The sequence below is a fragment of the Wolffia australiana genome, chromosome 3, assembly GCF_029677425.1.
Source record: "Wolffia australiana isolate 7733 chromosome 3, ASM2967742v1".
In the NCBI taxonomy this organism is placed as follows: domain Eukaryota; kingdom Viridiplantae; phylum Streptophyta; class Magnoliopsida; order Alismatales; family Araceae; genus Wolffia; species Wolffia australiana.
Genome location: NC_135837.1, coordinates 11803776 through 11829976, shown reverse-complemented (window position 1 = coordinate 11829976; position 26201 = coordinate 11803776). Strand labels below are relative to the sequence as shown.

Below are 26201 nucleotides of genomic sequence, written 5' to 3'. Positions count from 1 at the left end.
GTGGTGGCAACCCTTCTCGTTGCTAACTGCAGCTCACAAGTGACTGATTTACTGTTGCGAAAGAGCTGGATTGGTATTTAAAAATTGATGTTTTGCTTAATGTTAGATTGATAGATTGAGAAAAAGATCAATGTTAAATCGAGCAGTGGTAGTGCAGGTCTGATTTGGTGCCTCTACACCACCCGGGAGCATCTCCCATTCCACTTGTCTTTCTCATCACGATTGTCCTATCTGCACTCCCATGTCTCTTTCTTCTTTGCCCCTTCCTGCCGATTAGGCCCCTAAGCGGTAACACTTTATTGCCTGCTGGTTGAGCAGTGGGGTTTACATTATTTATAGAGGACACCACACGCAGACTCCCTCTCTATCTTGAGAATGGTGATGTGCGCGGGGGGAAGTACAATTTCTTGATTCTTCGCGGGAGGATGTGGGGAAGGCGGAGGATTAAGGAAGTGGTCAGAGGTCGCCATGGAAGTTTATCAAGTGCTGATGAAGTTTGATGGGTGATTTCTATTAGCGATTTCGGCGGAGAACCGTCGATCCTGAAATGGATCGGATGGCTATGTTGAGGCAGCTTATTGGGCAGATTCAAGGGCTTTGTGAGCTTTATGGTTTCCCACCTCCTCAGCCATTGGTGGAGCCGCGCGGCGGCGAGAGATTGGGAATGGAGCTCTATCATGCTGCAAGAGATGCTTTACTTTTGTATAAGGCCATTATTCCAGTGAAGCTGGAAAAGCCTTTGGGTACAATAAGTCAAGCGGCTGTTATTGTTCACAACGATTGCCAGAGGGAGACACCACTTCAGAATGATTTACATGAGTTGTGGTTGTTGGGGGAGTTTATGTTACATGATATTTGTGAAGAAAGCAAGGAAGCCGGAAGCCGGAACGAGCCAGAGAACCTCAGAGCAGCACTCGACACAAGAAGACAAAGGGGAAAGTATCAGAACCAGCATGGTCTACCGGAGGAAGAAGACAATAATGAAGCATGATCGAGGAATGGCGAAGCTGATGAAGATTGCAATGAACAACAGGTCGAAGCTTAAAGCTGGGGGAAAGGAGAAGAGGAACACAAAGAACAAGGCTCCAATGTTGAGTTCAAGTTTGCATATACCAGATGTGGAGATACTCACAACCGGAATGGCAGACAAAAAGAATGAGTGAAACGAAGGAGAAGATAATCCCCTACTCAGCCAACAAGTAGAAGAGATTGCAGTGAAGGTGGGATTGCAACGGACCAAGGAAGGAGTAGGGGGAACCAAAGGTTTTTCATGAAGTGTATTTTATGGAATGTGGGGGTGTTCTGGGATAAAAGTAGACGAGGGGTAATAAGAAACCATCTGAAAGAATGTGGAGCCACAGTACTATACATGCAGGAAATGATGTTGGAAAGCTGTGAAGGTAGAGTGTGGAACACAGTGGGCCGAGGCTTTCTTTAGGGATTCTTGCTGGTCAATGCATCGGGATGCTCTCGTGGAGTGATAATAGCTTGGAACGATACAAAGTTTGATAAAGTAGAAACCTGGTCGGGACAAGCGACGGCAGCAGCCAAGCTAAAAAGGTGAAGTGATGATTTTGAGATGGTAATAATATCAGTGTATGGCCCGACAAATGCAGCAAGGAGGAGTGCTTTATGGGGGAAGTTAGTTGAGGTAGTTTCCAAATTCCAAGGATTGTCAATGTTGTTCGGGGTAGATTTCAATACAATGCTAGAGGCTGGGGACAGGCCACAAGACAGGGCAGGGCTAGATCTTGACTCAACAGATTTTTGGTCATTCATCTCTGACGCAGACCTGCAAGAAATGGGGCCAACGGACTGTGTGTACACGTGGAGGAGCATGCGGGAGGCAAGATTAAATCTATACAGGATAGGTTTGTATGCTCAGTCGAGATAGTGGAGAAGTTTTCTAATGCAGATGTGAAATCACTACCAAGGCTGTTATCAGATCATACTCCCATCGTGTGGGCGACCAACGAGGCTTTAAGGTGCTCCACATACTTCAAGATGGATAAATCGTAGTTCCATGAATAAAAGTTCATGGAGGAGATAGCGCAAGTATGGAGTGCACGACCAAGAGCAAGGTCACGCCCAGAAATTGAAAGGACTGCGACAATAGTTGATGGGGGGTATCGGAAACGAGTCTGGGATACTAGGAAGAAGAGGATGAATGATGCCCAAGACAAAGTAAAGCGACTGGATGGTCTAGAAGACAACAGAACCCTAGAGGGAGAATTTCAAGAGTGTAGAAGATGGCAGAGTGTGGTTGCAGAGGAAGACAAGAAATTAGAGATGGATTGGAGACAGCGCTCAAGACAATTATGACTACGGGTAGGGGACGCAAACACGAGATTCTTCCATCTGGTGGTAATTGTCAGGACACGCACAAATCAAATATTGAAGATAAAGGTGGGACAGAGGGAACATACTGGTACACAAGCTGTGGGACAAGCCATTGCAGACCATTTCAGATCCTTCTCTAGAAAGGGAAAACAGAGTAGATGGAAGTGGTGCGGCAAGGGGGCAAGGAGGGTGAGCCTTGAACATCAAGCGGAACAGATTTGACCATTTTCAGAAGAGGAGGTCAAGGCAGCAATTAAGGGGTTGAATGGGGAGGGCGCACCGGGTCCAGATGGCATCCCGGTATTCTTTTATAGCCAATGTTGAAATCTGGTCAGATCAGATGTGATGGCCACATTTGAGGAATTTAAAGAAGGACGAGGAAACATGGAGAAAACTGATAAATCTCATATGTTCCTCCTGCCGAAAGGTCAAGGGGCGGAAAAAATTGAAAACTTTAGACCCATTTCATTGTCGAATTCAATCTACTTGATTATAGCCAAGGTGCTAGCAAACAGGCTGAGAGCCAGAATTGGTGAACTGGTTGGACCCACTCAGTCAGCCTTTATTCCTGGCAGGCTACTGGTGGACTGTGCAGTGACAGCCGGGGAAATACTAGCCGCATAGAAGAGGAAGGGAACATGAGGGTTCATGTGGAAGGTCGATTTTGCCAAAGCGTACGACTCTTAAGACTGGGACTTCCTATGGGCCTCCATGAAAAGGAGGGGTTTTCCCAAGGAATGGATAGTATGGGTGAAGAGATGTATCACATCGCCCTCCTGCACAGTCCTGGTCAACAGACAATCGGAAGGCAACCGAATACAGCCTCAACAAGGAGTGAGACAAGGCTGCCCATTGGCACCGCTACTGTTTGTTTTGGCAATGGACGCACTAGCAGTTTTCAGTGAGCAAGCATGCACAAAGGGTCTCATGTGAGGCTATCAACTATCCAAGCAATCAGATACATTTCCCCTGCTACAATACGCTGATGACACCACCTTCATCGAAGGTTCAGTGAGGGAAGCTAGAAATTTATCCATACTAATTGACCTTTTTGCAGATTTCTCGGGACTTCAAATAAATAGGAGCAAATCAGCTTTTATGTGTAACGGGCTCTCACCAGAAGAGGAGGCACAGTGTGCGGAGATTCTAAGAACACCAATTGAGCGACTTCCAATGAGATATCGGGGCCTACCACTAACGAAGGGGAGGATGAAGAAAGCTGATTGACAACCAGTCATTGAGAAGGTGGAAAGACGACGAGAGGGATGGCAAGCAAAAGTGCTATCGAAAGGGGACGTTTGGTGCCGCTGAGGTCAGTCTTATCATCCATTCCGATTTTCTATCTCTCAGTACTCAAGATGCCTACAGGGAGTCAGGAAGCAAATAGAAGGCATGCTGAGGCGCTTTCTATGGAGAGGATCTGGGCCAGAACAAAAGGGGGGCCTTGCGATGATGGCATGGGATTAGGTATGTCGTCCCGTAAAGAGAGGCGATCTAGGGGCCCTACACATGCAGATAATGAACACGGCATTCCTAACCAAATGGGTGGAGAGAATTATGAATCCACGAGAGGATTTGGTCATCAATTTATTGCGTGGCATCTATGGTGGGGGACTGAATTGGGACAGAAAGGCAGATCCGTATCATGGAGCATCCCCGTTCTGGCAAGGGCTGAGGCAGGTTTTTCCAAGAGTACAAGGTTTTTTTTGTCCAAATTAGGCGATGGGACGACACTCCGATATTGGAGAGATGCATGGGCCACGGGGCAAATTTAATGAGATATTCCTCCGACTGTATGTGCTTGCCCAGAATCAAAATGCCCAGGTGCATAACTGCTGGGAGGAAGCGTGGAACCCGATCATACATAGGGCCTTATCCGACCAGCGTGTGTCTGAGTTCATGGATATGCAGCAATCCCTACTCCAGTTACGACCAGAGGATGGAGAAAAAGACAGGTGGGCGTGGACAAATGGCCCCTTCTCGGTCCGGAAGGCTTATACGATGGTCCTGAAGACAGGGCATTAGTCAGCGCATGCTGGTTCATATGGCGCCAAAACGTCCAATTGAAGGTAAGATTTTTTAGGTGGCTGCTAGCAAGGAAAAGATTAATGACAAGAGTCTTTCGTAAAAGGCTATACCCAGATACTTCGTCACAATGCGTGCTATATTTGAATGGGGAGGAAGATTGCAACCATCTTTTCTTTGAATGCTCCTTTGCTCGCACGGTTTGGGACAGCCAACCACTCTCAAGGATGAAGGTGACATCTGAATTGGCTTTTTGGGACTTTACACAGAATTGCGCGGGAAGAGGAAACAAGGACGGTGGCCGAGCACTAGCGGTGCTGTGGGCCATATGGTTACACAGAAATGAGGTGCTGTTCAGAGGAAGAAGGGCTTCTACAGATGGAGTGATACATGAAGCAGAATGAATTAAGGCAGCATGGTCCTTCCATGCGACAGGAAGGGAAGGGAGATATTGAAGATGATTGAAAGGAGGGTATAGGGCCTATAAGGTTCTAATGGGAAGTTCACTGATTTGTCCAGTGTTCATCCCTTGTTATAGTTCAAAAAAAAAATTATAGAGGACAGGGATCTTATCAGATTCATGCACTCTGATGCAGGATGGCTAGGGGAGACCGGGTAGGAAAGACTATCTAGTATAGGATGGGATAAATTAGACCACAATTCACACGATCGAATTCGACGATTTAAGTACCGAATTCGAAGATTTAAGTCCAGTGAAAATACTGATGGTGCAGCCCCTTTCCTCGTTCGAGGGCGGGAGTATTGTCTTACAACCACCACGGTGTAAACAAAGCAACAATTTCAATAAATTTGAACTTTCGATCGCTAGAAGATTCAAAGGACTAATCAACTAGTTGCTAGAAGTTTCAAAAGCCAAATCAGAGAATCCAACGGCAGTGGAAAAACAATCGAGGAACACTGGATGAAGAACACGAACACCAAAGAGGGTAAAGAGTACCTCAGCACTAGGGCAGTGTGTCGTGGCGATGCGGGAAATTCTAGTCGGGCGTCGGCGAGCAAGGGACGAGTATGAAGTAGACGGAGCGGGAAGGCAGTCGTGAGCACGCGCCTGGTACAGGATGGGTGGTTGGAGCATAGCAAGCACGGACAGACGATCGGTGGCTTACGGGACGGGGCAGACAGCCCTGCGCGCAGTAGGTGAGGGCAGTAGTCGTGCGCGTGTGGGTGCGAGCGACCGGTGGGGCGGGGCGGACAGCCCTGCGTGTGGCAGGGCAAGAGGGCAACCCTGCGCGCTGCAGGCGAGGGCAGCCACTGTGTGCACGCTGCGCGAGCAGCGGCTGTGCGCGCGCGGGTGCAAGCGGCTGGCAGGGCGGATAGCCCTGCGCGCAGTGGGATGCCGGCAGAAGGTCGACGTGCGCAAATGCGGGCGGTGGCCTGCTCGCGGCAGGCGCGGGCGGTTTGCCTGCACGCGTGGGCGTGGCGGATGGCCTGCACGCGGTGTGTGCTGGTGGAGGGCCGGCGCGTGTGGGCACGGGCGGGCGGCCTGCGCGCAGCGGCGCTGGTGGAAGGCCTGCGCGTGCAGGCTGTGGGCGAGCGGCTCTGCATGTGGAGAGTGGGGGTAGACGACCACGTGCACGACAGGTGCAGGAGATTGTTGACCTTCCTCGAAAGCAACGATGGCGGTAAGAGGCAGCGGCGACGGCTCGAGAGGGACGATGGCTAGGGCAAACTTCTTTTCAGAAGAAGAAACTTCAATTCCAAAAGAAATTCACCAAGTTTGTCTTACAACATTGGCCTATGTATAGGCCTTGGAGGAAAGAGAAAATAAAATAACCGTAAATTCAAAAAAAACTAATATTAAATGACGTTGGCGACGTGCCAACGTGCCAACGTGTCACGCCAACGGACGGTTCTGAAGTTGGCATTGGCGACGTGTCATGACGCGGGACGTCTCGTGAGAAGGTGGAGGCAGGTTCGGTACTGGTGCGTTGTCATGGTCGCCATCACACTCCTTTTGTGATTTTGAGAAATTTTCGCTCAGTAATTGAGAAAGCCACAATGGCTTCTCGTGGCACCACCTAATAGGATTTCCATACTGAAAAGAGCAGTATTCAATGACTGACTTCTAGTCATCTTAAAAACATATATGGTGTGATAGTTCTAACTACACTTATGTGAGTGCTGCAGTTGAACATTTTTAGAGGTCTACCATAGCCTTGAGATATCCCAAAAGTTGGTGTGCAGCCTGTCTCTGGGGCCACCAACGATCATGCATGCATTGACTGAGTGCATTAACCTCATTATTTGGTCTGCCATGGGAAAAATAGACTAAGTTTATTATGAGGCCTCGATAGGCTCCAAAGTGCACCAGTCCAGCTGCTGTAACTTAAGTCAGATTGTCTTACAGCTTTATATATGGGTTGAATGTTGAGAATGTCTCTCTCAGGCATCAATTCAGTGATATTTGGATTCCATGACGGAAGATGACTGAGGATAAATAGGCCACTTCATGGCTGTGCCAAAGAGGAGGTAAACATTTAAGACATAAATGCTATACATCGGCACAAAATATATGACGGTCATGACAACCACAGAATATGCCATATTTTCCATCTTTTCTTTGCCTTTTTTTCTGGTATTTTGAGTTTCTTAATTTATTTATTGGCTTGAATTTTTGGTTACTGTTCCTCCTAAAAATTCTGTCTCATGCTTAATTTTTTTCTTTCTCAAACAGCTATCAGAGGATATGCGCTGTCATTTTTGTCTTCTTGTGCTGGAAGAATGCGGTTCTTACTTGGTACTCCTGGAATGGTTGCTCTTGACCTTGATGCCCCATTGAAAGGTCTATTTCAGCAAGTTGTTCTCTGTCTTGATAATGTTCGGAAGCCTCAGGGAGATAACATCTCCTCGCTTGAATGTGACCTATCTGTAAGAAACAATTTCTTCTCTTAAAGTTTTTTATAATCTCGAGCAATTAAATTTGAAATAAACCAAATCTTCTTCTATATTTCAAAAAAACAAATAACTTTATTTATTTTAATATTTGATTTGTGTGGTTTTAATCATGGCCGTAATAGAAGAGAACACTGTTTGGCAGCCTTCCCGGTACCATAATTTAACTAGTTAGCCTGCTTCAGTCAGGGAGATATCATAACCAAGGACCACATGAAAGTCATTGTCGACTTGAAGACCGCACAAAATGATTCTTACCAAGCATTGTGTTTTACTGTTGTACCGTGTAGATAGTGAAGCCTGGATTGTCCTAATAGGTAGGGGATTCAATCGTGGTGTATTTATTAGGGCTTTCACCAGAGAAATGTAAATGTATTTTTGCCCTTGTTCTTCCTGCTCGTCTCTCCCTCTCTCCCGAAATTTTCTCCTATGGTGACGTATGTGGAGCTGCTTCAGTTCATGTATTGTTTTGTTCTGTTGGGAGCTCTCTCTTCCTCACTCGACATTCTTCATTCCATTAGTAAGATAATGAAATAAAGAGAGCGTCTGGAGCGAAACAACAGACGGACTAAGAGAACATCCTGTCATCATCAGATTCTAGAAAATATCTGCAACCGTCTCTACTGTCTTCTATCCGCCGTTGACCTATCAATTCTCTTATGTTTTTCAGCAGCCCTCCTGGATCTCTGGTACTCTCATCCTTTTTGGCATCTTGTGACACATTCAGGGATAGTTGTGACACCTTTTGGCATTCTCACAGCATTTTTAGGAATCTTTCTGGCACGTTGCTTCTTCTGGTGTTCCTCCGGTACTGCCTGCATTTCAACCTCCTTCACATCCTTAGAGCACTGTTTTCCTGGCAGGACTCTTCTTGCTTCTGCCAGATTTATCTCTAGGGCACGCAACTTCTCCAAATGAAGGTCCGACTTGCTATCCAGGCCCTTTGCCGGCATCTTCGCAGTTGCTGGCAGTTCCCCCTTAGGGCCTTTCATTGGATTGCCTGGATAGTGCAATGCACCTCTGGAAATTCTTTGTTGTTATGTGGAGAGTTGACCTCTCTATGTTAATACCTTTGTTCTGTTGTTTATTGTTGTATCACAACTGACAGAATTGTGTAGACACTCTTGGGCGAGAATGAGAGAATAGAGGAAGTAGAGAGAAAGAACAGAATTTAAGAGAAAAATGTTCAAGTTTTTTATTACTCAAGTAGGTATATATACAGGCCGTTGTTCATAACGGCTAGTAAAAAACTAGCCGTTATTGTCCCGATTTTAAAATCGGGTAGTGGGCCCCACCGAGCTTGGCCCAAGATATCCCTTTTATTTGACACTCCCCCTCAAGTGCAGGAATGTATACTAGTCATTCCAAGCTTGGACACCAGATATTGCATTTGTTTAACTGGTAAACCCTTTGTAAAGATGTCTGCACACTGCTCCTCTGAGTTGACGTGCTCTGTCCTGAGAATTCCTTGCTCCAGATGATCTTGTATATAAAATCTATCAATGTTCACGTGCTTCATTCGATCGTGATAAACTGGGTCATGAGCAATGCTGATGGCAGACTTGTTGTCGCAGCGTATGATAAGTGTTGTAGAATATGTAATCTTTAAGTCATCAAGTAGGTTTTTGATCCACATTGCTTCATCAATACCCTTTGACATTGCTCTGAACTCAGCTTCAGTACTTGACTTTGCAACCACACTCTGTTTTTTACTTCTCCATGTGACTAGGTTTCCCCCAAGGAATGTACAATATCCCGTAGTAGACCTGTAATCAAGACGAGAGCCAGCAAAGTCAGAATCAGTGTATGAAATAAGATCTAACTTACCTGTTTTCCTGTATGTGATGCCCAGCCCTGGTGTTCCCTTCAAGTACCTGAGAATTCTGTTAACAGCCTGAAAGTGAGAGTTTCTAGGTGAATGCATAAATTGACTAAGTATATTTACCGCATAGCATATGTCAGGTCGTGTATGTGAGAGATATAATAGTTTTCCCACAATGCTTTGATAAGAACTAATTTCGACCTTAGGGTCATCTTCACTAGTGGTTAATTTGTGATTAACTTCTATTGGAGTTTCGCTTATACGGCAGTTCATATGTTTGGTTTCATTCAGAATATCTAGAATATATTTCTGTTGTGTCATTATTATCCCTTTACTAGACCTTGCAAACTCTATGCCTAGGAAATACTTTAGAGGTCCTAATTGTTTAACCTGAAAGTGCTTGTTTAAACGTTTTTCAAGATTCTCTATTTCTATAAGATTGTTTCCAGTGACGATAATGTCATCTACATATACTAATAGAATTGTAATCATTCTATCATCTTGAAGCTTAAAAAACATAGTATGTTCCCCATTGCTTTGTCTATAGCCAAGGCTTTTCATTGCTTGGGCAAACTTTCCAAACCAGGTCCTGGGTGACTGTTTCAAACCATACAAGGCCTTGCGGAGTCGACATACTTTACCTTGACTTAGTTGATCCTCATATCCAGGGAGAATATCCATATAAATCTCTTCCTTTAGTTCTCCATTAAGAAAGGCATTTTTTATGTCATACTGATTTAGTGGCCAGTCTAGATTTACTGCTAATGAAATAAGAATCCTAATGGTATTAATCTTTGCAACTGGAGCAAAGGTTTCTTGATAGTCAATTCCATATGTTTGTGTATACCCTCTGGCTACCAAGCGTGCCTTATACCTATCTAGACTTCCATCAGATTTACATTTTATCGTATATACCCATCTGCAGCCCACTGATTTTTTGTCCTTTGGTCGATTAACTATCTCCCATGTATTATTCTGTAGTAGTGCCTTCATTTCCTCATCCATAGCTTCCTTCCATCTAATGTTCTTCATGGCTTCAACTGGGGATCTCGGTATTTGAATGTCTTGTATTGTAGTGAGAAATACTTTATATTCAGGTGAGACCTGTTTAAAATTTAAATAGTTTACCATGGAATATGGTACAGGTTTCACACAAGTTCGTTTTTCCTTCCTTAGGGCTATTGGCCAGTCTATCCCACGGTTATCAGTTTCAATTTCAGTAATGTTACCTTTTTCTCCCCCTTCACTCAAGTCCACAGGGTCTGTTGATTTTTCCTTCTTCTTCCTCTGATAGTATTTGGGGTATGGGGTCAATTTGTGTATCCCTTCCAGCTCTCTTGTTGTGACTCCTGTTTCATTTGTTTGATTCATATCCGTAGATTCGATCTCATTTGTCTCAGTAAGGGAATTGTCAAATTCCTGCTCTGGTAATCTAACTTCTACACGTACTTCTTGGTCAGTAACCATATTTGGTGTTGGTGTCTCTTTACTGGTGAGTAACTGAGTTACATCTTTATGAGCTTCAGTACCATGTGGCTTGTAGTAGAAGGATGTTTCATCAAATACTACATCTTTGGATACAATATACTTTCGAGTAATTGGATGATATAACTTGTATCCTTTTTGAGTAACAGAATATCCAATAAATACACACTTCAAACCTTTTGTAGATAGCTTATTCTGTTTATGCGTATGATTGTATACATAGGCAACACACCCAAAGATTTTAACAGGTAATCCTGTTTTTAGTCGCACATTAGGATAGTGCATTTCCACTAATTCAAGTGGGCTCTTAAAATCTAGAGTCCTTGAAGGAAGTCTATTCACTAAGTGGGTACCTGTCATGATTGCAAATCCCCATAAGTTTGCTGGGACATTTCCTTGCACTAGTAAAGTTCTTCCCCTGTCCACTATATCACCAATTTTCCTTTCAGCAACTCCATTTTGTTGTGGAGTATAAGGACATGAAGTCTCATGTCTTATACCTTCACTGGTAACAAATTCTAGTAATCCGTTGTTTAGGAAATCTTTGGCATTGTCTGTTCTAAGTCCTTGTACTGGATCACCAAATTGTCTCTTGATCAAGGCACATAACACCTTGATATTTTGAGTCACTTCGTGTTTGTGTTTCTGAAGAAACACCCAGGTATATCTACTATAGTCATCTACACAGACTAGGAAATACTTGAATCCTAGTATATCCTGTTGTGGAGAGGGTCCCCAAACATCGCAGTGAATTATTTGGAAAGGTTTAGTTGAGTAGGATTTACTTGGTGGATAGGTAGTACGTTTAAACTTTCCTAATTGACACGCTTCACATATCAAATTTTCCATCAAACAGTTTTTGAATAAATGCGGATACATTTGTTTTAAGAGGAAGAAAGATGGATGACCCATCCTTTGATGAATCGCCATAAGTGACTCCTTTGATGTAGCAGTAGCTACTGTTCTCGTTTGATCTCCTCCTAAGACTCCATGTTTTTTGGCATGGAAGGTAGTAGAGTCCTTGTTGGACCTTAGCTAGTCCAATCCTCCACCCGAGTTCCTTATGACACAAATAAGCATCCAGATTATCAAACAGAACAGTATACTCATTTATCTTAGCTAACTGTTGAACAGAGATTAAATTCACAAACAGTTTTGGAACATGTAAAACATTTTTTAAGTTTGCCAATTGGATGTATGGCCAAATTGCCTATTCCCACTACTGGAAGTAGTGTTCCATCAGCAGTTTGTACATGCTTCCCAGGAGCAAGTTTTTCATATGTCATGAAGGATTCCTTCCTAGATGACATATGGTCCGTAGCTCCTGAATCTAGGATCCAAGCAGTTGTTAGATCCTTAGTAAACAAAGCTATTTGTGTTAAAAAATCATTGTTACCCGTATTGGCCATTGAGGTGGAGCCGATGACAGAATCAGAGAGAATGATTGTCTTCAAATTTTGAATTTCCTCTATCACCTTCTGGAGGTCCTGCATTGAGGGAAGAGTACTACCAGAATTTTGTTCCTGCTGGGCTAGATGTGCTCTTGCAATGTGGGGAGGCTTGTCCTCTCTTTTTGCAGTAGTTACAGAATATATCCTCTTTGTTAGTTTTTTCTTGATCTCCCTTCTGCTGGGGCTGACCTTTTGCTATATAAGCTGTACCTTCAATGGCTCCTTTAACAGAATTCAAACGACTTTCTTCTTGCATCACCTTGGATTCAGCCTCGTCATACGAGGGTTCATCTTCTCGGTTGTAAAGCTGACTCCTGACAAGTTCGAATTCTGGTCTAAGACCATTAAGGAACTGACAGAGGCGATTAGTTGCCTCATGGGCTCTAGCCACTGGATCAGTAGAGGGTGGACGATAATGATCCAGCTCATTGTGAATGTCTCTCAGTTTATTGGAATAGGTAAGCACATCCATGTCTCCTTGCTTGAGAGTATATGACTGGACGATGAGAGTAATTATCTTCGTCTTGTCATGCTTCTTAGAATGATTTCTATGGACGGCTTTCCATAAAGTTTTAGAAGTCGCGTATGATGTGTACCTTGTGAGCTGCTCTGAAGAGAGAGAATCAAGCATCCAACCAAATACGAATTCCTCCTCCATGGTCCATCTCTGGAAGTCTGGATGATCTTCGTTTGGAGGATCTTCAGTCAAAAGGTGTAGAAGATTGCGAGGCTTCAAGGCAGCTTGGATTGTTCTTGACCACAGGAGGAGATTATGGCCATTGAATATATTGCACTTTGCAAGCACCGGAAGATGCGTCAGCCATTGATCCGGGACGATCAACTGGTGCCCAGATGATGTAGACGATACGGCCGGGGCCTGAATCTTCACTGACTCCTCAGTCATGGTGTAGACGCAGCGGAAGCAATTCTCTGGACGCTTTAGGTAGCCTCCCGTAGGATGCTCTTAAGCTCCAAAAAACAACAAATATCAAATGCAAGATCAGAGATCCTGCTCTGATACCATGACAGAATTGTGTAGACACTCTTGGGCGAGAATGAGAGAATAGAGGAAGTAGAGAGAAAGAACAGAATTTAAGAGAAAAATGTTCAAGTTTTTTATTACTCAAGTAGGTATATATACAGGCCGTTTAACGGCTAATTTACTGTTCATAACGGCTAGTAAAAAACTAGCAGTTAGTGTCCCGATTTTAAAATCGGGTAGTGGGCCCCACCGAGCTTGGCCCAAGATATCCCTTTTATTTGACAACAACCAAACTTTGAATGTGAAGTCCACTCATCAGCTTGAGGGGGAGTGTGTTAAGTAAGTTCTTTTGTTATTTTCCTTTCTGGGGTTCTATTCCTATGTCAGGGGTAAGAACTGAGTCTTAACTGAGATAAGTAATTCTCTTTTCCATCTCTCAGATTCTACGGCAGCAGGGTTCCTCTGACACGAACGCCATATGACTGGTCATGTTTTGATAATTTATTTTATGGCATATGATTTCCCAATCCTTAAACCCATCCTTAGCAGCGCGGGCTGAAACTATCTGAAGTACGGTCTATGGTCTACGATATACTTTTAGGAGTGACTCTCCCTCTTCCTTATCTACTTTCCTGGTAATGTCTGCTCTGCCTTAGCTTTTAAGGCGATGACCACTCTGCCATCAATCTCTTTTCCCTCTTGGGCCACTATCGCCTTCGTTATAAGTAGATTCTTATCATCCTACTGTACTCTTCTCTCCCCTTAATCGTCTTACCTTCTCAAAGGGCACTTTCTGAAGAATTTTCATAGTTACCACTGGGAGCTCTATATATAATGTGTAAGAAATAGAAAAACCGTGACGGGCAGAACTCGCAAACATTTTTTTCGTTTGGCTACAGAGAAACTTAAATCGAGGCTGTCCCTACCTTGCTGGCATTTATGCTGTGCCCTGGGTAAACCAATTATGAGGGTGGGACAGGTCAAAGGAATATTCTCCTTTAAGAAGAAGAGCAGAAAAAATTGTAACGCAAGAGATCTTACCATAGGTCCTTATGTTCCTCTAGAAAAAGGAAGATCACTCAAAATCGGTTATCAACCCAGTTAAATCTCGTGCTTGGTCCCTCCAAGAAGTACTTGAGGTCATATGTCATGAAGGAGGCAAGGGGCGCGTTATTAATCGTGGGCTCCTTGACTCGATAAATAAAAGGGAGGGGGAGAGTACTCCTTAAGAAACTTTGCACATATTATTCACAAAGTGATGGAATCAGCTGGATCTGTGGAGATCCTTCCTGACCAGCAAGGAGGGAGCAGGTCTGGCAATTTCTTCAGGCGCCAACCAAGCGGAACCAGTGACATCTTGCTGCATGATGATTTTAATCTCTTCTATCACTTTCTAACAATTCCATTTCCCCTCCCTGAGTTTTCAGGAGCCACGCTCTGTAAGTGTCTCACTAATCCATTCCTCCCCGTTCTGTTTCTTGTCCATTCATTTATTTTTACACATGAGAGTAAAGAGTTCAGTAGGGATAGAACACTCTACAAATGATCAGGCTTTATGTTCAATGCTGCCGCCAAAAAAACACATCACGACATCCATTTTTTCTTCTTGATGCTTAAGGTTAAGCTAGATTAGTTTACTGCTGATGCTCAAGTAACCACAATATGTCATATAATTTTAATTAGTTTATTATGTCATAATAAAATACAATTACAGGACTTATGAATTTGATTGGGCCTACCAAATATTATAAAGTTGAATAAGTTTCAGAATTGATTACGCAATATTCCAGTGACCGACACTCTTTACAACTATCTATGATGTTTTTTGTTTAAAACATATGTTTTTTCCTTTTTAAATATTTCGTGACTTAATTTGATTCACTGGTTTTTTAGGACTTACGAAGGCACTGGATATCGATATTAATGATTGTCACATCGTCTCGATCATCAATTAATATACGCCACTTAGAAAAAGCCACAGCCTCAACTGGAAAGGAGGGCCTACTGTCTGAAGGAAACTTTGCTTATAACTGGTCTAGGTTTGTGATCTCATAAGTTTTATACATTACTTAAATACAAATGCATAAAAAAATGTTTTGAGTAATATTTTGTTGGTTTGATGTTTTCTGGGTTTTCCTTCTTTTTACATGATGTTTCCATTAATTAAGTTTTCTTCATGGGGCTGGTATTTTAGCTTCTTTGGATTAGTTTGCCTTCATATGCTTCTGTTTACATCATATTAACATCATGTCCTTTTTTGCCAAGTTATTCCAGTAAATTGTATTAGGTTATTATGATAAAAAAACGTTTATGGTCTGGAATCGTTGGTATTTTGGTGTAGTGTTTGCCTGAACAATATCCAATATCGAACAACCAATATCCGATATCTGGATCAAATCAAGACGATTTCAGATACCAAATATTGAATATCCACCCAATACCGAATATTGGGACAGATATCAGATTTCGGTTTCCATAGTGAAATTTTTTATCTGGATATTGATATTGAAAATAAGAAACCATGGTCCCACATGGAATAAAAAACTATACAGGACCATTCGCTGGAATGGGATAAGTTATTTTTTTAATAGGATCCCAATGGGCTCGTAGGATCCACTGAAGATGCAATAGGTTTTTGTGATCGATTAGCTTCCAGTATGACCGAAGACTTTCTATCTGCATCCATAATAACTACACAATCTGGTTGTTGGTTCGACATAAAATTTATCTTCTTGTTTCTAGAACGAATTTTTTTTGACTTGAACAATTGGTCAAAAAACTCCCGATCCTCTAGTTATCCCGAAAAAAAGAATCGATTTAATTCAATGTTTGATTCAAAGGACTAAACCCCCCTCCTCCCCTGGCCACGAACTGGTTCTGATGCAATGGATGGCAGAGGGTCCGTAGTACCTGAAGCACTGCACTGGTCCAGTTGTGGGGAAGGGGTCTAGAAGTGCCTACTACTATACCACTTGTCTCTACACACTTACAGAGCTAACGTCTGTCCAGTATCTGGCATAAAGAACGTTGGGGGCTTTACTTCGTAAACTTATCCCCACCCAGGCTAGGCTAACAGAGGCTTACTTATTCAGGAGGGGAGAGTGGAGCCTCGATAAGCACTCTCTCAAGGTAGATCCTTGGCCCCTCTTCATTCTCTATTGGGGTCTCTTCTCTGCCCACATGGAAGCGAGGTTACGAAGTAAAGCACTCAGCTTGTTTTTTGAATTTTGTGAAGGGGATGGAAAAAGTGGAAAAAACGGACTCATGTTTCCCAGTCGAAAAGAACTCGACAAAGGTTCCGTGCAGTGGATAAGAGGGCGCGCAGCGGTTACGATTAAATTCACTGGTTTAAAAATTTTCAAAGTACTGTGTAGTAAAAAAGGTCCGTTCAATGCGTCAGGCAATTAATAAGGTCAGCCATACTAAGTTGGCTCATTTTGGGAATTTGGCTCATTTTGAGCCAGGACGGTAGAATTATAAACTATTTTAATGCCAAGTATTCAACTTGATTGAATATTAGTAAAATCCATTAACAACGATAAGTTCTAGTCACAGAACGAATAACTATCTCTAATTACTTGATTACACATATATTTGTTTCCTGTTGAAATGGTATATTAGTTCAATAATATTTCTACCTCTATGTCGAACATTGAAAAAACTGAGATCCAACATCGATATCCGATATCATCATCTAACTCCTGATACAAAGATGGATGCCAATATCAGGACGTATAACTGAAATAACCTTGTTCTGCAATTGATCTCTCTTGAGTCCATTTCCGCGGATGATAATAAACCTGTACTTAAAAAGAATGGAAAGAGATCTCTTGGTGATATGATTTAAGAGATCTCTTGGTGAGTTTCTTCATTCTTGGAGGAGAGGGACCTATGGCCCACACAAGGCATCAAGACACAAGTTGGTGTGGGAGACACACACAACACATCTCCATTGCATAGGGTGTCAACCAGGACTACTGGTGGAGTAATTGCCTAGTGGGAAGAACCCTGTTCTCAGCCTGTATAGCTTGCCAAATTGGTGGAACTCAGTTCCCCTAACACGGCTGGAGGAGTGGACCAGCACAGATGGAATATGAAGCTATTGGGGAACCAACCGCACTCATCATCCCATGGCCTTCCAGAAAAGAAGCCTTGCATAGGATCAAAGTTTTGGATGACATGGAGGATACTCGATTTCTGGAAGAAGATGAAGCCCATGAGCGAAGAAAATGGAGGGACGTGGTCGCCGAAGAAGTCAAGAAGCTGGAGATGGACTGGAGACAACGGTCTAGACAATTGTGGCTTAAGGCAGGGGATACAAACACAAGATTCTTCCATCTAGCTGCTAACAGGAGAAGAAGGATAAACAACATTCAAAAGCTGAAGGTGGGAGGCCAGGAACATTTCGGTCCAGAACTGGTGTGTTGTGCTGCTGCCGAACACTTCTGCTTGTTTTACAAAAAACGACGGGGTAACCATTGAGTGGGGTATGATAATGGTGCACGAATGTTGAACCCAGTTCACAAGGTAGATTTGATCCTCCCTTTCTCAGAAGAGGTCGTCAAGTAGGCAATTAACGGACTCAATGGCGAAGGGGTGCCAGGCCTAGATGGTTTGCCAGATTTCTTTTACAAAGATTTTTGGGATTTGGTGAGACCAAATGTAATGGCCACGCTTGAAGGATTTCGCCAAGGGGCGGGCAGTATGGAGAGAATCAACCAGGCATACCTTTTTCTCCTTCCAAAGATACAAGGCCCAGATAAAATTGAGGATAACAGACCAATCTCGCTATCCAACTCCATCTACCTAATTATTGCAAAGGTCTTGGCAAACAGGCTGAGAGTAGTGATCGGAGAGCTTGTCGGGGCCTCCCAATCAGTATTCATACCGGGCCGCTTACTAGTGGATAGCGCAGTCGCATCAGGAGAGATAGTAGCTTCATGGAAAATGCACGGGACCAAGGGGTTCATGTGGAAAATTGACTTCGCCAAAGCATACAACACACTAGATTGGCGTTTTCTTTGGGCATTTATGAAGAGACGAGCCTTCCCGAAGGAATGGATCACATGGGTAAAGAGATGCGCAACTTCACACTCATTCTCTGTGTTGGTGAAGGGGAGGCCTGAAGGAGGGCGCATACAACCGCAAAGGGTTGTAAGGCAAGGTTGCCCGCTTGCCCCCTTACTTTTCGTTCTAGCGGCAGATGCACTCGCCACTTGCACCAACCTAGCAAGCTCCCACAATCTCTTAAAGGGATATCAGACTGCAAGCCACCCCGAGGGTATTCTGCTACTGCAATACGCCTATGATACCATTTTTTTTATAGAAGGCTTGGTGGAGGAGGCAGAAACTTGTCCACTTTACTAGATCTATTTGTAGACTTCTCTGGCCTACAGATCAATTGGGTAAATCAGCTTTTGTGAGAAGCGGCCTCTCTCAGGAGGAGACGTCACAATGCGCAGAGGCACTTGGTACACCACTTGGAAGCCTACCTATGAGATACTTGGGCCTGCCACTGACCGCAGGAAGGATGACTAAGGTAGATTGGCAGCTGGTGGTAGAGAAGGTCGAGAGACGACTAGAATGCTGGCATGCCAGGGTGCTGTCTAGAGGAGGTTGACTAGTGCTAGTGAGGTCGGTCATGTTATCAATTCCCATCTTCCACCTCTCAGTGTTCAAGATGCCAGTAGGAATTGGTCAGAGGCTCGAAGGCCTGATGCGTCGTTTCCTGTGGAAAGGCTCTGGGCTTAACGAGGGTCAAGGGCTGGCGCTGGTGGCATGGGTTATCATCTGCAGACCTACTAAACAAGGAGGCCTGGGTGTTCTCCAAGTAAAACGCATGAACACAACACTACTAACAAAGTGGGTGACACGGCTTATGCACCCTTGGGAAGACCTAGCCATCCAAATTTTGGGCGACAGTTATGGTCGGAGTTAAATTGGGATGAGAAAACAACCCCAGGCATAGGAATGTCGCCTTTCTGGCAGAGCCTTAGACAGATGTTTCCCCAAGTTAAAGAATTTTTCACTGCCCGACTTGGCGATGGTTCCCTGTTTCGCTTCTGGAGAGACCCATGGTCTTTGGACGTCCCTGTGAAGGAGGCATTTCCTCAGTTCTATGCGCTGGCCAGATGCCCCGATGCCACAGTGGCAGAATGTTGTGACAACATATGGAATCCAACAGTAGAAGGTGCTCTCTCAGATGAAAGGGTGGCAGACTTCCTAGGCATGCAACAAGCTTTGTCTCAATGCCAGCCAAGACAAGGCGAACAAGACGGATGGATTTGGACAGACACTCCCTTTTCTGTTCGGAAGGCCTACATGAAGTTATGCCAAGGAACGGAGGATCAATCAACAATCCAGGCATGTTGGGCCATTTGGCACCTCATGATTCCATTAAAGGTTAAGATCATTGGTTGGCTCTTACTACGCAAGAGGCTGGTGACACATGTCTTCCGTCGGAGGATGTATCCTAATACCTTTGCAACGTGCACTCTATGCACAAATGGTGAGGAAAAATGCAACCATTTATTCTTTGAGTGCCCAGTCGCCCGTTCAATCTGGGCTACCCAAGTGCACTTGGCGCCAAATGTGACGTCAGAGGAGGTTTTTTGGGAGTTCATAAGGCAAGGGGGTCCTAGGAGGAGGGAAGAGGGAGGTCGAGTGTTGACAGTGCTCTGGGTGATATGGCTCCACCGAAATGAGGCAGTATTTAGGGGGGCAAGGTGTCCAAGGACGGACTAGCTCCGGAGGGCCTCGTGGCATCCTGGTTCGCTAGAGGGGTAATCAGTTAAGAGAGAGGTTGACCAGGTGGTGAGGAGAGTTTAACTATCTCCACATGTAACTCCTGTTGGTTACCGCTTTGTCTGGTTACCACCTTAAATCACTTTTCAAAAAAAAAAAATCATCCCATGGCCTAACCCAGATCCTAGAATCTGATACGAACCTTGATCTATGTTCGTATTTAAAGGTGGTTGGAGGACAAGGCGAGGTAGAAGTTCCCGGGGTAGGAGAGGTGAAACGGAAAAGATCGGGAGGAGGCCGAACAGATGGGGCAGGGATCGACCAGGGATGAGCTGCCTGATGACGCGGTGAAGGGTTGACGATCGCGGAGACGGGGATCGTCAAAGACTAGAAGAGAACAGAACGGCAAGGGTAGGGATCAGATTGGAGGGGAGCCAGCTGAAGATCCGGTGAGACGATAACAGGGATAGGGGATTGCTGGACGGTCAAGGGGATGGGACCGAGACAGAGAGGATCGAGATAGTGAGCCAAGAGGCCGATCTTACTTTAAGTCTTGATTCCTCTCCTCAAGGGAGGGCTACACGTATTTATAAGAAAAGGAAACAATCTACCCTAAACATGAAATGACTAAAATTCCCCTAGTGGGCTAAACTTCCTAAGATACCCTTTGGGGTTAGAGGATCGTATCAGAATCCCTAGGGAAGGTCGATCTGGCTACACCCCATTGCAATAGACAGACGGACAAGGGAAAGAGAAGTAGAAGATGAATCTCCATTCTAGACCCACTAATACAGGGACTTTAATGTAGGAGTTGGATCAATGCAATGACGTAAGCAACAGTTCCAACCTTCATTACTATGAGAGGGTTAGGTTTAAGGTGGTCCGAGGGGAACAGTTAAGGCTAAATTGGGAAGAGGTGAACTACCCCATCTCACCTTCCCACAAACTTGGGGTCCCAGCATATAGCAACAAATCATCAGGTTGGGTGGCAAAAGTGTCTCGCATTGAGGGACCCAATTGAGGGACAAAAACAAGCAGGGACAAAGACTAGGCGCCACACTGTTTCTGTTGCCTGTCTAGGGGTCGTTTCGCCCGGACTGCAAGAAACATCTAACGTGTAGTCATTGCAGGGGATTTGGACACTAACAATACTCCTGCCTAAGGGCTGGCCCCAGATTGGCCTGAGGGAAAAAGTTAAGGCAAATATTGCACCAACCAAGGGGAATCTGGATCCCTAGGACTTGGAGGGACAGGCTAAATTGGGGAGAGGTGAACTACCCCATCTCGCCTTCCCACAAACTGGGACAGGACAGGACAAAGAAACAAGAAAGGTGATCCCACGGGTCAAAGTGCAAAGACAGGACAAACAGACCCCATTAGAAGAAACTGAGATGGCGGACAGGTCAGACACACGCATACATTCACACCAGGATTGTCTACTGGGCAAAGTGGTGAAAGGCCCTTGGAACTTTAAAGATATCAAGAGCAGGCTACAGATGAATTTTCCGCAACTAGGAGAAGCAGAACTTTGGAGACTAGACACATGAGACCTCTTCTTTGGGGGGGTTGTCCATGGCAGCATGTGTATGTATATGGCTGGAGACAGCCAGTTGGCAAAACTGGATTAATCAGATGGCACCGGGTACTAGAGAGTGATGGGGCATTGTACAATGAGCCACAAACAGCCATCCGGGAGTTTTGCAGGATGCCAATGGGATCTTGGGTATGGGCTGTACTAGCCGCCTTAGTTAGACCGTTCGGCCAATGCCGCCATTTTATATCAACCGGGTTGGACTCCGGGGACCCAAATCTTGTAGTACTGGAGGTTGAGGTTGCAATGTGTTTCTCACCACTGACCTGGCTCCCACTATGATGACTGGAAGATACATGAATGGTGAGGGTGTCAGAATGCCATCCTCCATCGGCACCACCATCTGAGATGCAAGGAGAGGAGGCAAGGAGAGACCAGGGAAAGGCAATCGCTGTAGTCAAGACAAAGCATCGGAATGCCGGTTCATCATTGGAACAAGCCACCATCCTGTGATTTCTTGAAGCTCATCTCCCAATGGAGGGCCCAAGTGAAGTTCCCAACGGTCTGGGGGCCTCTTACAGTGAGGATTTCAATGAAACCCTGGCGTCTCAGACCTCTACGACAACACACTCACCTCTAGTCAAGAACACAGCTCGGATGGATATTGCACCACATGGCCAGCGGATGACATGAAAGACCACAGCTGCACAAGAGGAGAGGGTCGAACTAGATGACAAACATCCTGCCGTAGGGACCGAAGGGGTGAGAGATAGAATAGAGGGGGGAAGCAAACTGGGAGCCCCAAGAAGAGTGTACATGGGGAGGCCGATCATGAAGCGACACACATTTGGAAAACTCATCGGATAGACAGAGACGGGGGTATGTGCAGGACAAATCAGGCACAAAGGTGTGGCTGGTAGCTGGGAAAGGAGGGAGCCCATGTTTTGTGGAGTCAGAAAGGAGAGGTCAAATATCAGAGCAAGGTGTAGACTGAGAGAAGCAGCCCACTATTATAGATAAAAACACGGAGGAGCAGAACAAGATGGGTAGGAAGGGGGCAGTGGTTAGACATGAAGATAAAACAAGTTCAGACCTGAGAGACTGATCGGAAAGGCAAGAAGCCCATTGACGAGATGGCGACAAAGATGGCCGCCAATATGACAGTGATCATGCATGGGGGCTAGACGACGAACGAAAGATATGGATTTCAATCCTCAGATCCAAGCAATAACAGATGGAACAGTATTCCAGCAGGAGCAGAGTTTGGAGGGGGCTGATATGGTCTGCTCATGAGATGCATCTCTTGGAATGTGCAAGCCTTCGAGACGAGGGGGGAAGGGATAGTGGAGAGATACCTATCCTAATGGGGAGAAAATGTGGTGTACTTGCAGGAGACTATGTTAGAATATTGCAAGGCGTGACATTGCAGAATTGCAGGCTTGAACTCCCTCAGCAGCTACGTGTTTGTGAATGCAGAAGGAAGGTCCAGTGGAGTGATGGTGGCCAGGAATGAGATCTTTTTCTCTAAAGAAGAGTGTTGGAAGGGAAAGTTTACATCATCGGTGCAATTTAAGAGACGAAGGGACGGCGTGCAGCTGGTGGTCATCTCAGTCTATGGGCTGGTGAACCTGGTTCTTAGGGCATCCCTTTGGGGAGAGCTGGCAGAGGTCGTTACTAAATTCCAAGGTTTTTCGTTGTTGTTCCGGGCCGACTTCAACGTAGCATTGGAGGCAGAAGATAGACCTAATATCGCCGGAGGAGGGTTGTCCTAAGAACTTACCAAAGATAGGCCTATTACTTCTACCTAGGATCTCCAGAAGATAGACCTAACAAATGGGACATTGGACATACAACTCTATCTCTGTTAGACTGCTTCTTATGCTCAGTGGAGCTCCTAGAGCCATTTCCACTAGCAGATGTGCGGTTGCTTCCTCAACCCCTATCAGACCACATCCCAATATATGACATTTCCAAGAGAGCATCCTGCATTCCGAATACTTTAAGATGGACATATCTTGGCTCTAGGACGAGGGTTTCAAGGAGATTGCAAGGTGATGGACAAATGGTCTGCAACATGGGTTGGCTATGGTAAATCTGTTCAGCAAACTCTGCGAAACCACTTCAAGGACTTCCGCAAACATATCTGGATGAAACAAAGTAATGGGAGATCCTAGGCCTTAACCCAAATCAAGATCTTGGATGACTTGTAGGATGTTAGAGTTCTATCACAAGAGGAAAGGGAGCGGCATAGTCATAGAGAGACTGTAGCAAACGAGGATAAGGTGGAGATAGATTAGGGGCAGAGGTCGAGACAATTGTGGCTGAAGGAGGATGATGCCAACACAAGATTATTTCATCTTAGGGCAAATAGGAGGTGCACCAACAAGATTTTGAGGGTGCAAGCCGGAAGTCAAGAGTATGTAGGAGCCCAAACAGTTGGTAGAGCGCTGACTGATCGTTTCAAGAGTTTCTCACGGCAAGGGGCTAGACATAAACTGAGTGCAGCACAACAAGGAGAACTCGGCTGTGTGCAATCATGCCAAAGTTCGAGCCACCATCAAGGGACTGATTGGAGGAGCCCCGGGGCCGAACGACCTCCTTAGTTTTATATTAGTGTCTTTTGGGACATGGTCAAGATAGAGGTAATGGCTTACTAGAGGAGTTTCGCCAAGGAAATTTTGGACTGGAAAGAATAAGCAGGGCTTACTTGGTGTTGCTCCCAAAATCTGAAGGAGCCACTAGAGTGGAAGACTTTCGACCTATAGTATTATCCAACTTCATATATCTTATCATAGCCAAGGTCTTGGCCAACCAGCTCAAGGAGGCGATCAATGGCTTGGTTAGTCCTCTCCAATCTGCATGAACTCCAAGAAGACAACTGGTTGATAGCGCAGTGGTCTCATCAGAAATCTTGATATCATGGAACATATCAAATTTAAAGGGTTCATGTAGAAGGTAGATTTTGCAAAACCATACAATTGCCTTGATTGGCACTTTCTATGGGCATCATTACAGATTCAAGGCTTTCCAGCAGAATGGATGGAATGGACTAAAAATGTATTACATCCTATTCTCTTTCAGTGTTGACGAAATGGTGTCTTAAAGGAGGGGTTGAATTCAGCAGCAAAGAGGGGTCAGACAAGGATGCCCTCTAGCACCACTACTTTTTGTCTTGGTCGTAGATGCCCTTGGCATAAGCACAACAAGGCTTTCTCCAATAGCTTGCTGAAGAGATTCTGGAACCTTAGTTTCCTGACGGGTGTCCCTTTACTGCAATATGCAAACGGCACCACTTTTTTCATGGAGGGTTCTGAAGAGGCGGCCAAGAACCTATCCATCCTGCTGTATCTAATCGGGGGTTGCTCTGAATTATTTATTAACCGCGCCAAGTCTGCCTTTGTTGGCTATGGCTTATTGCAAGAAGAGGAAGCTCTTTGTTCCAATGCCTTGGGGACAACTACTAGTATACTACCTTTGAAATACTTGGGCCTATAGCTGTCAGGGGGTCGTATTAAGACAACCAATTGGCTGTTGGTTCTGGAGAAGGTTGAGCGGAAGTTTGAGGGATGTCAAGGCAGAGTGCTGTCAAGTGGGAGACAATTGGTATTGTTTCGACTCATGCTTTCAGTGATACCCATTTTTACCTCTCAGTGTTGAAGTCACCAGTGGGGGTTGGCAAGCGCATGGAAAGTATGATGCGAAGGTTTCTATGGAAAAGCTCTGGGTCAAAAGAGGGATGGGGGATGGCCCTCGTATCGAGGGTTAAATAGTGTGCGGACCAATCCACTGGGGGGTCTGGGAGTATTGAAAATGTAAGGTTTGAACATAGATTTATTACCAAAGTGGGTAATCATGCTGATGGGACCGGATACAAATAAGATTACATGGATTCTGAAGGACATCTATGGATCCAGCTTGGACTGGGAGAGCCATGTGGCTATGGTCCATGGGTCCCCTGCTTTCTAGCAGGGAATGAGGCAAGTGTTTCCTTAAGTCCGATAATTCTTCAAAGCCAAGCTGGGGGATGACACATCATTCTGTTTTTGGCTAGATGCATGGTCATGTTTGGGCATACTCAAGTCATAATTCTCGCGCTTATTTGTCCTTACAGACCCCTCAGGCCACAGTTTGGGAATGCTGGGATGGCGCATGGATCCCAAACTGTGGTGACACTTTTTCCGACCAAAAAACATAAGAATATATGAGTATACAGCAGCTCTGATCCACCTCCGCCCACTGGAAGGGACACAGGAGGGTTGGGAGTGGTTAGGCACACTCTTCTCTGTTTGAGATGGTTATGCGAGGCTCTGTCGCAGACATGGTGGAAGAACCGAGGATCCTGCATGCGTGTCGCATCATATGGACACAAAAGCTCACCCTTAAGGTGAGATTTTTTTGTTGGCTGCTGCTTCGGCGAAGACTAGTGACAAAGCTCCTCAGGAAGAGCTGACTCCCAAACTCCGTGACGGAGTGTCCTGATATGATACGGGGCCGATGTTATGCTAAACGCCGGCCCGGTATGGAATCCAAGCCCTTCTATCAACACAATTAGGCTCAAACCGACGGGCCTCCTTCCTTATATATACAGGGAAGGAAGACTACAAGGACATGGAAAAATTTACATTGTGAGTTCCCTCTCTCTTTCCCTTCCTGAACTTCCTAACCCTCTTCCTCTGTTACCTCTCGTCCTAACCCTTCCTTCTTCTTGGCCTTCGCTGGTTTCTTCTCCTCAAGCATGAAAGCAACTCTTGTCCAAGGGATCGCTAGCAGCTGCGCGAAGGAAGTACAATCAGCCACTTCAGAGTTCGATCTACATCTCTCTCTCTCTCTCTCCGATCTCGACCTCTCACTCTACTGTTCCCGTGGAGTTCCTGGATTTGCATTAAATCTTGGTGACAGTTACGGTTC

At 44.9% G+C, this 26201-nt stretch overlaps 1 protein-coding gene across 2 annotated transcripts in view; it reads left to right on the top strand.

Annotated features, from left to right (window-relative positions):
- GRL (transcription activator) overlaps positions 1–26201 on the top strand; it is a 67873-nt gene that overhangs the window by 21594 nt on the left and 20078 nt on the right. For both annotated transcript variants that reach the window (XM_078572547.1, XM_078572548.1), the window contains exons 15-16: positions 7061–7254; positions 14912–15057. In XM_078572547.1, coding sequence (XP_078428673.1) covers positions 7061–7254; positions 14912–15057 — 340 coding nt within the window. The remainder of the gene's footprint in view (positions 1–7060; positions 7255–14911; positions 15058–26201) is intronic.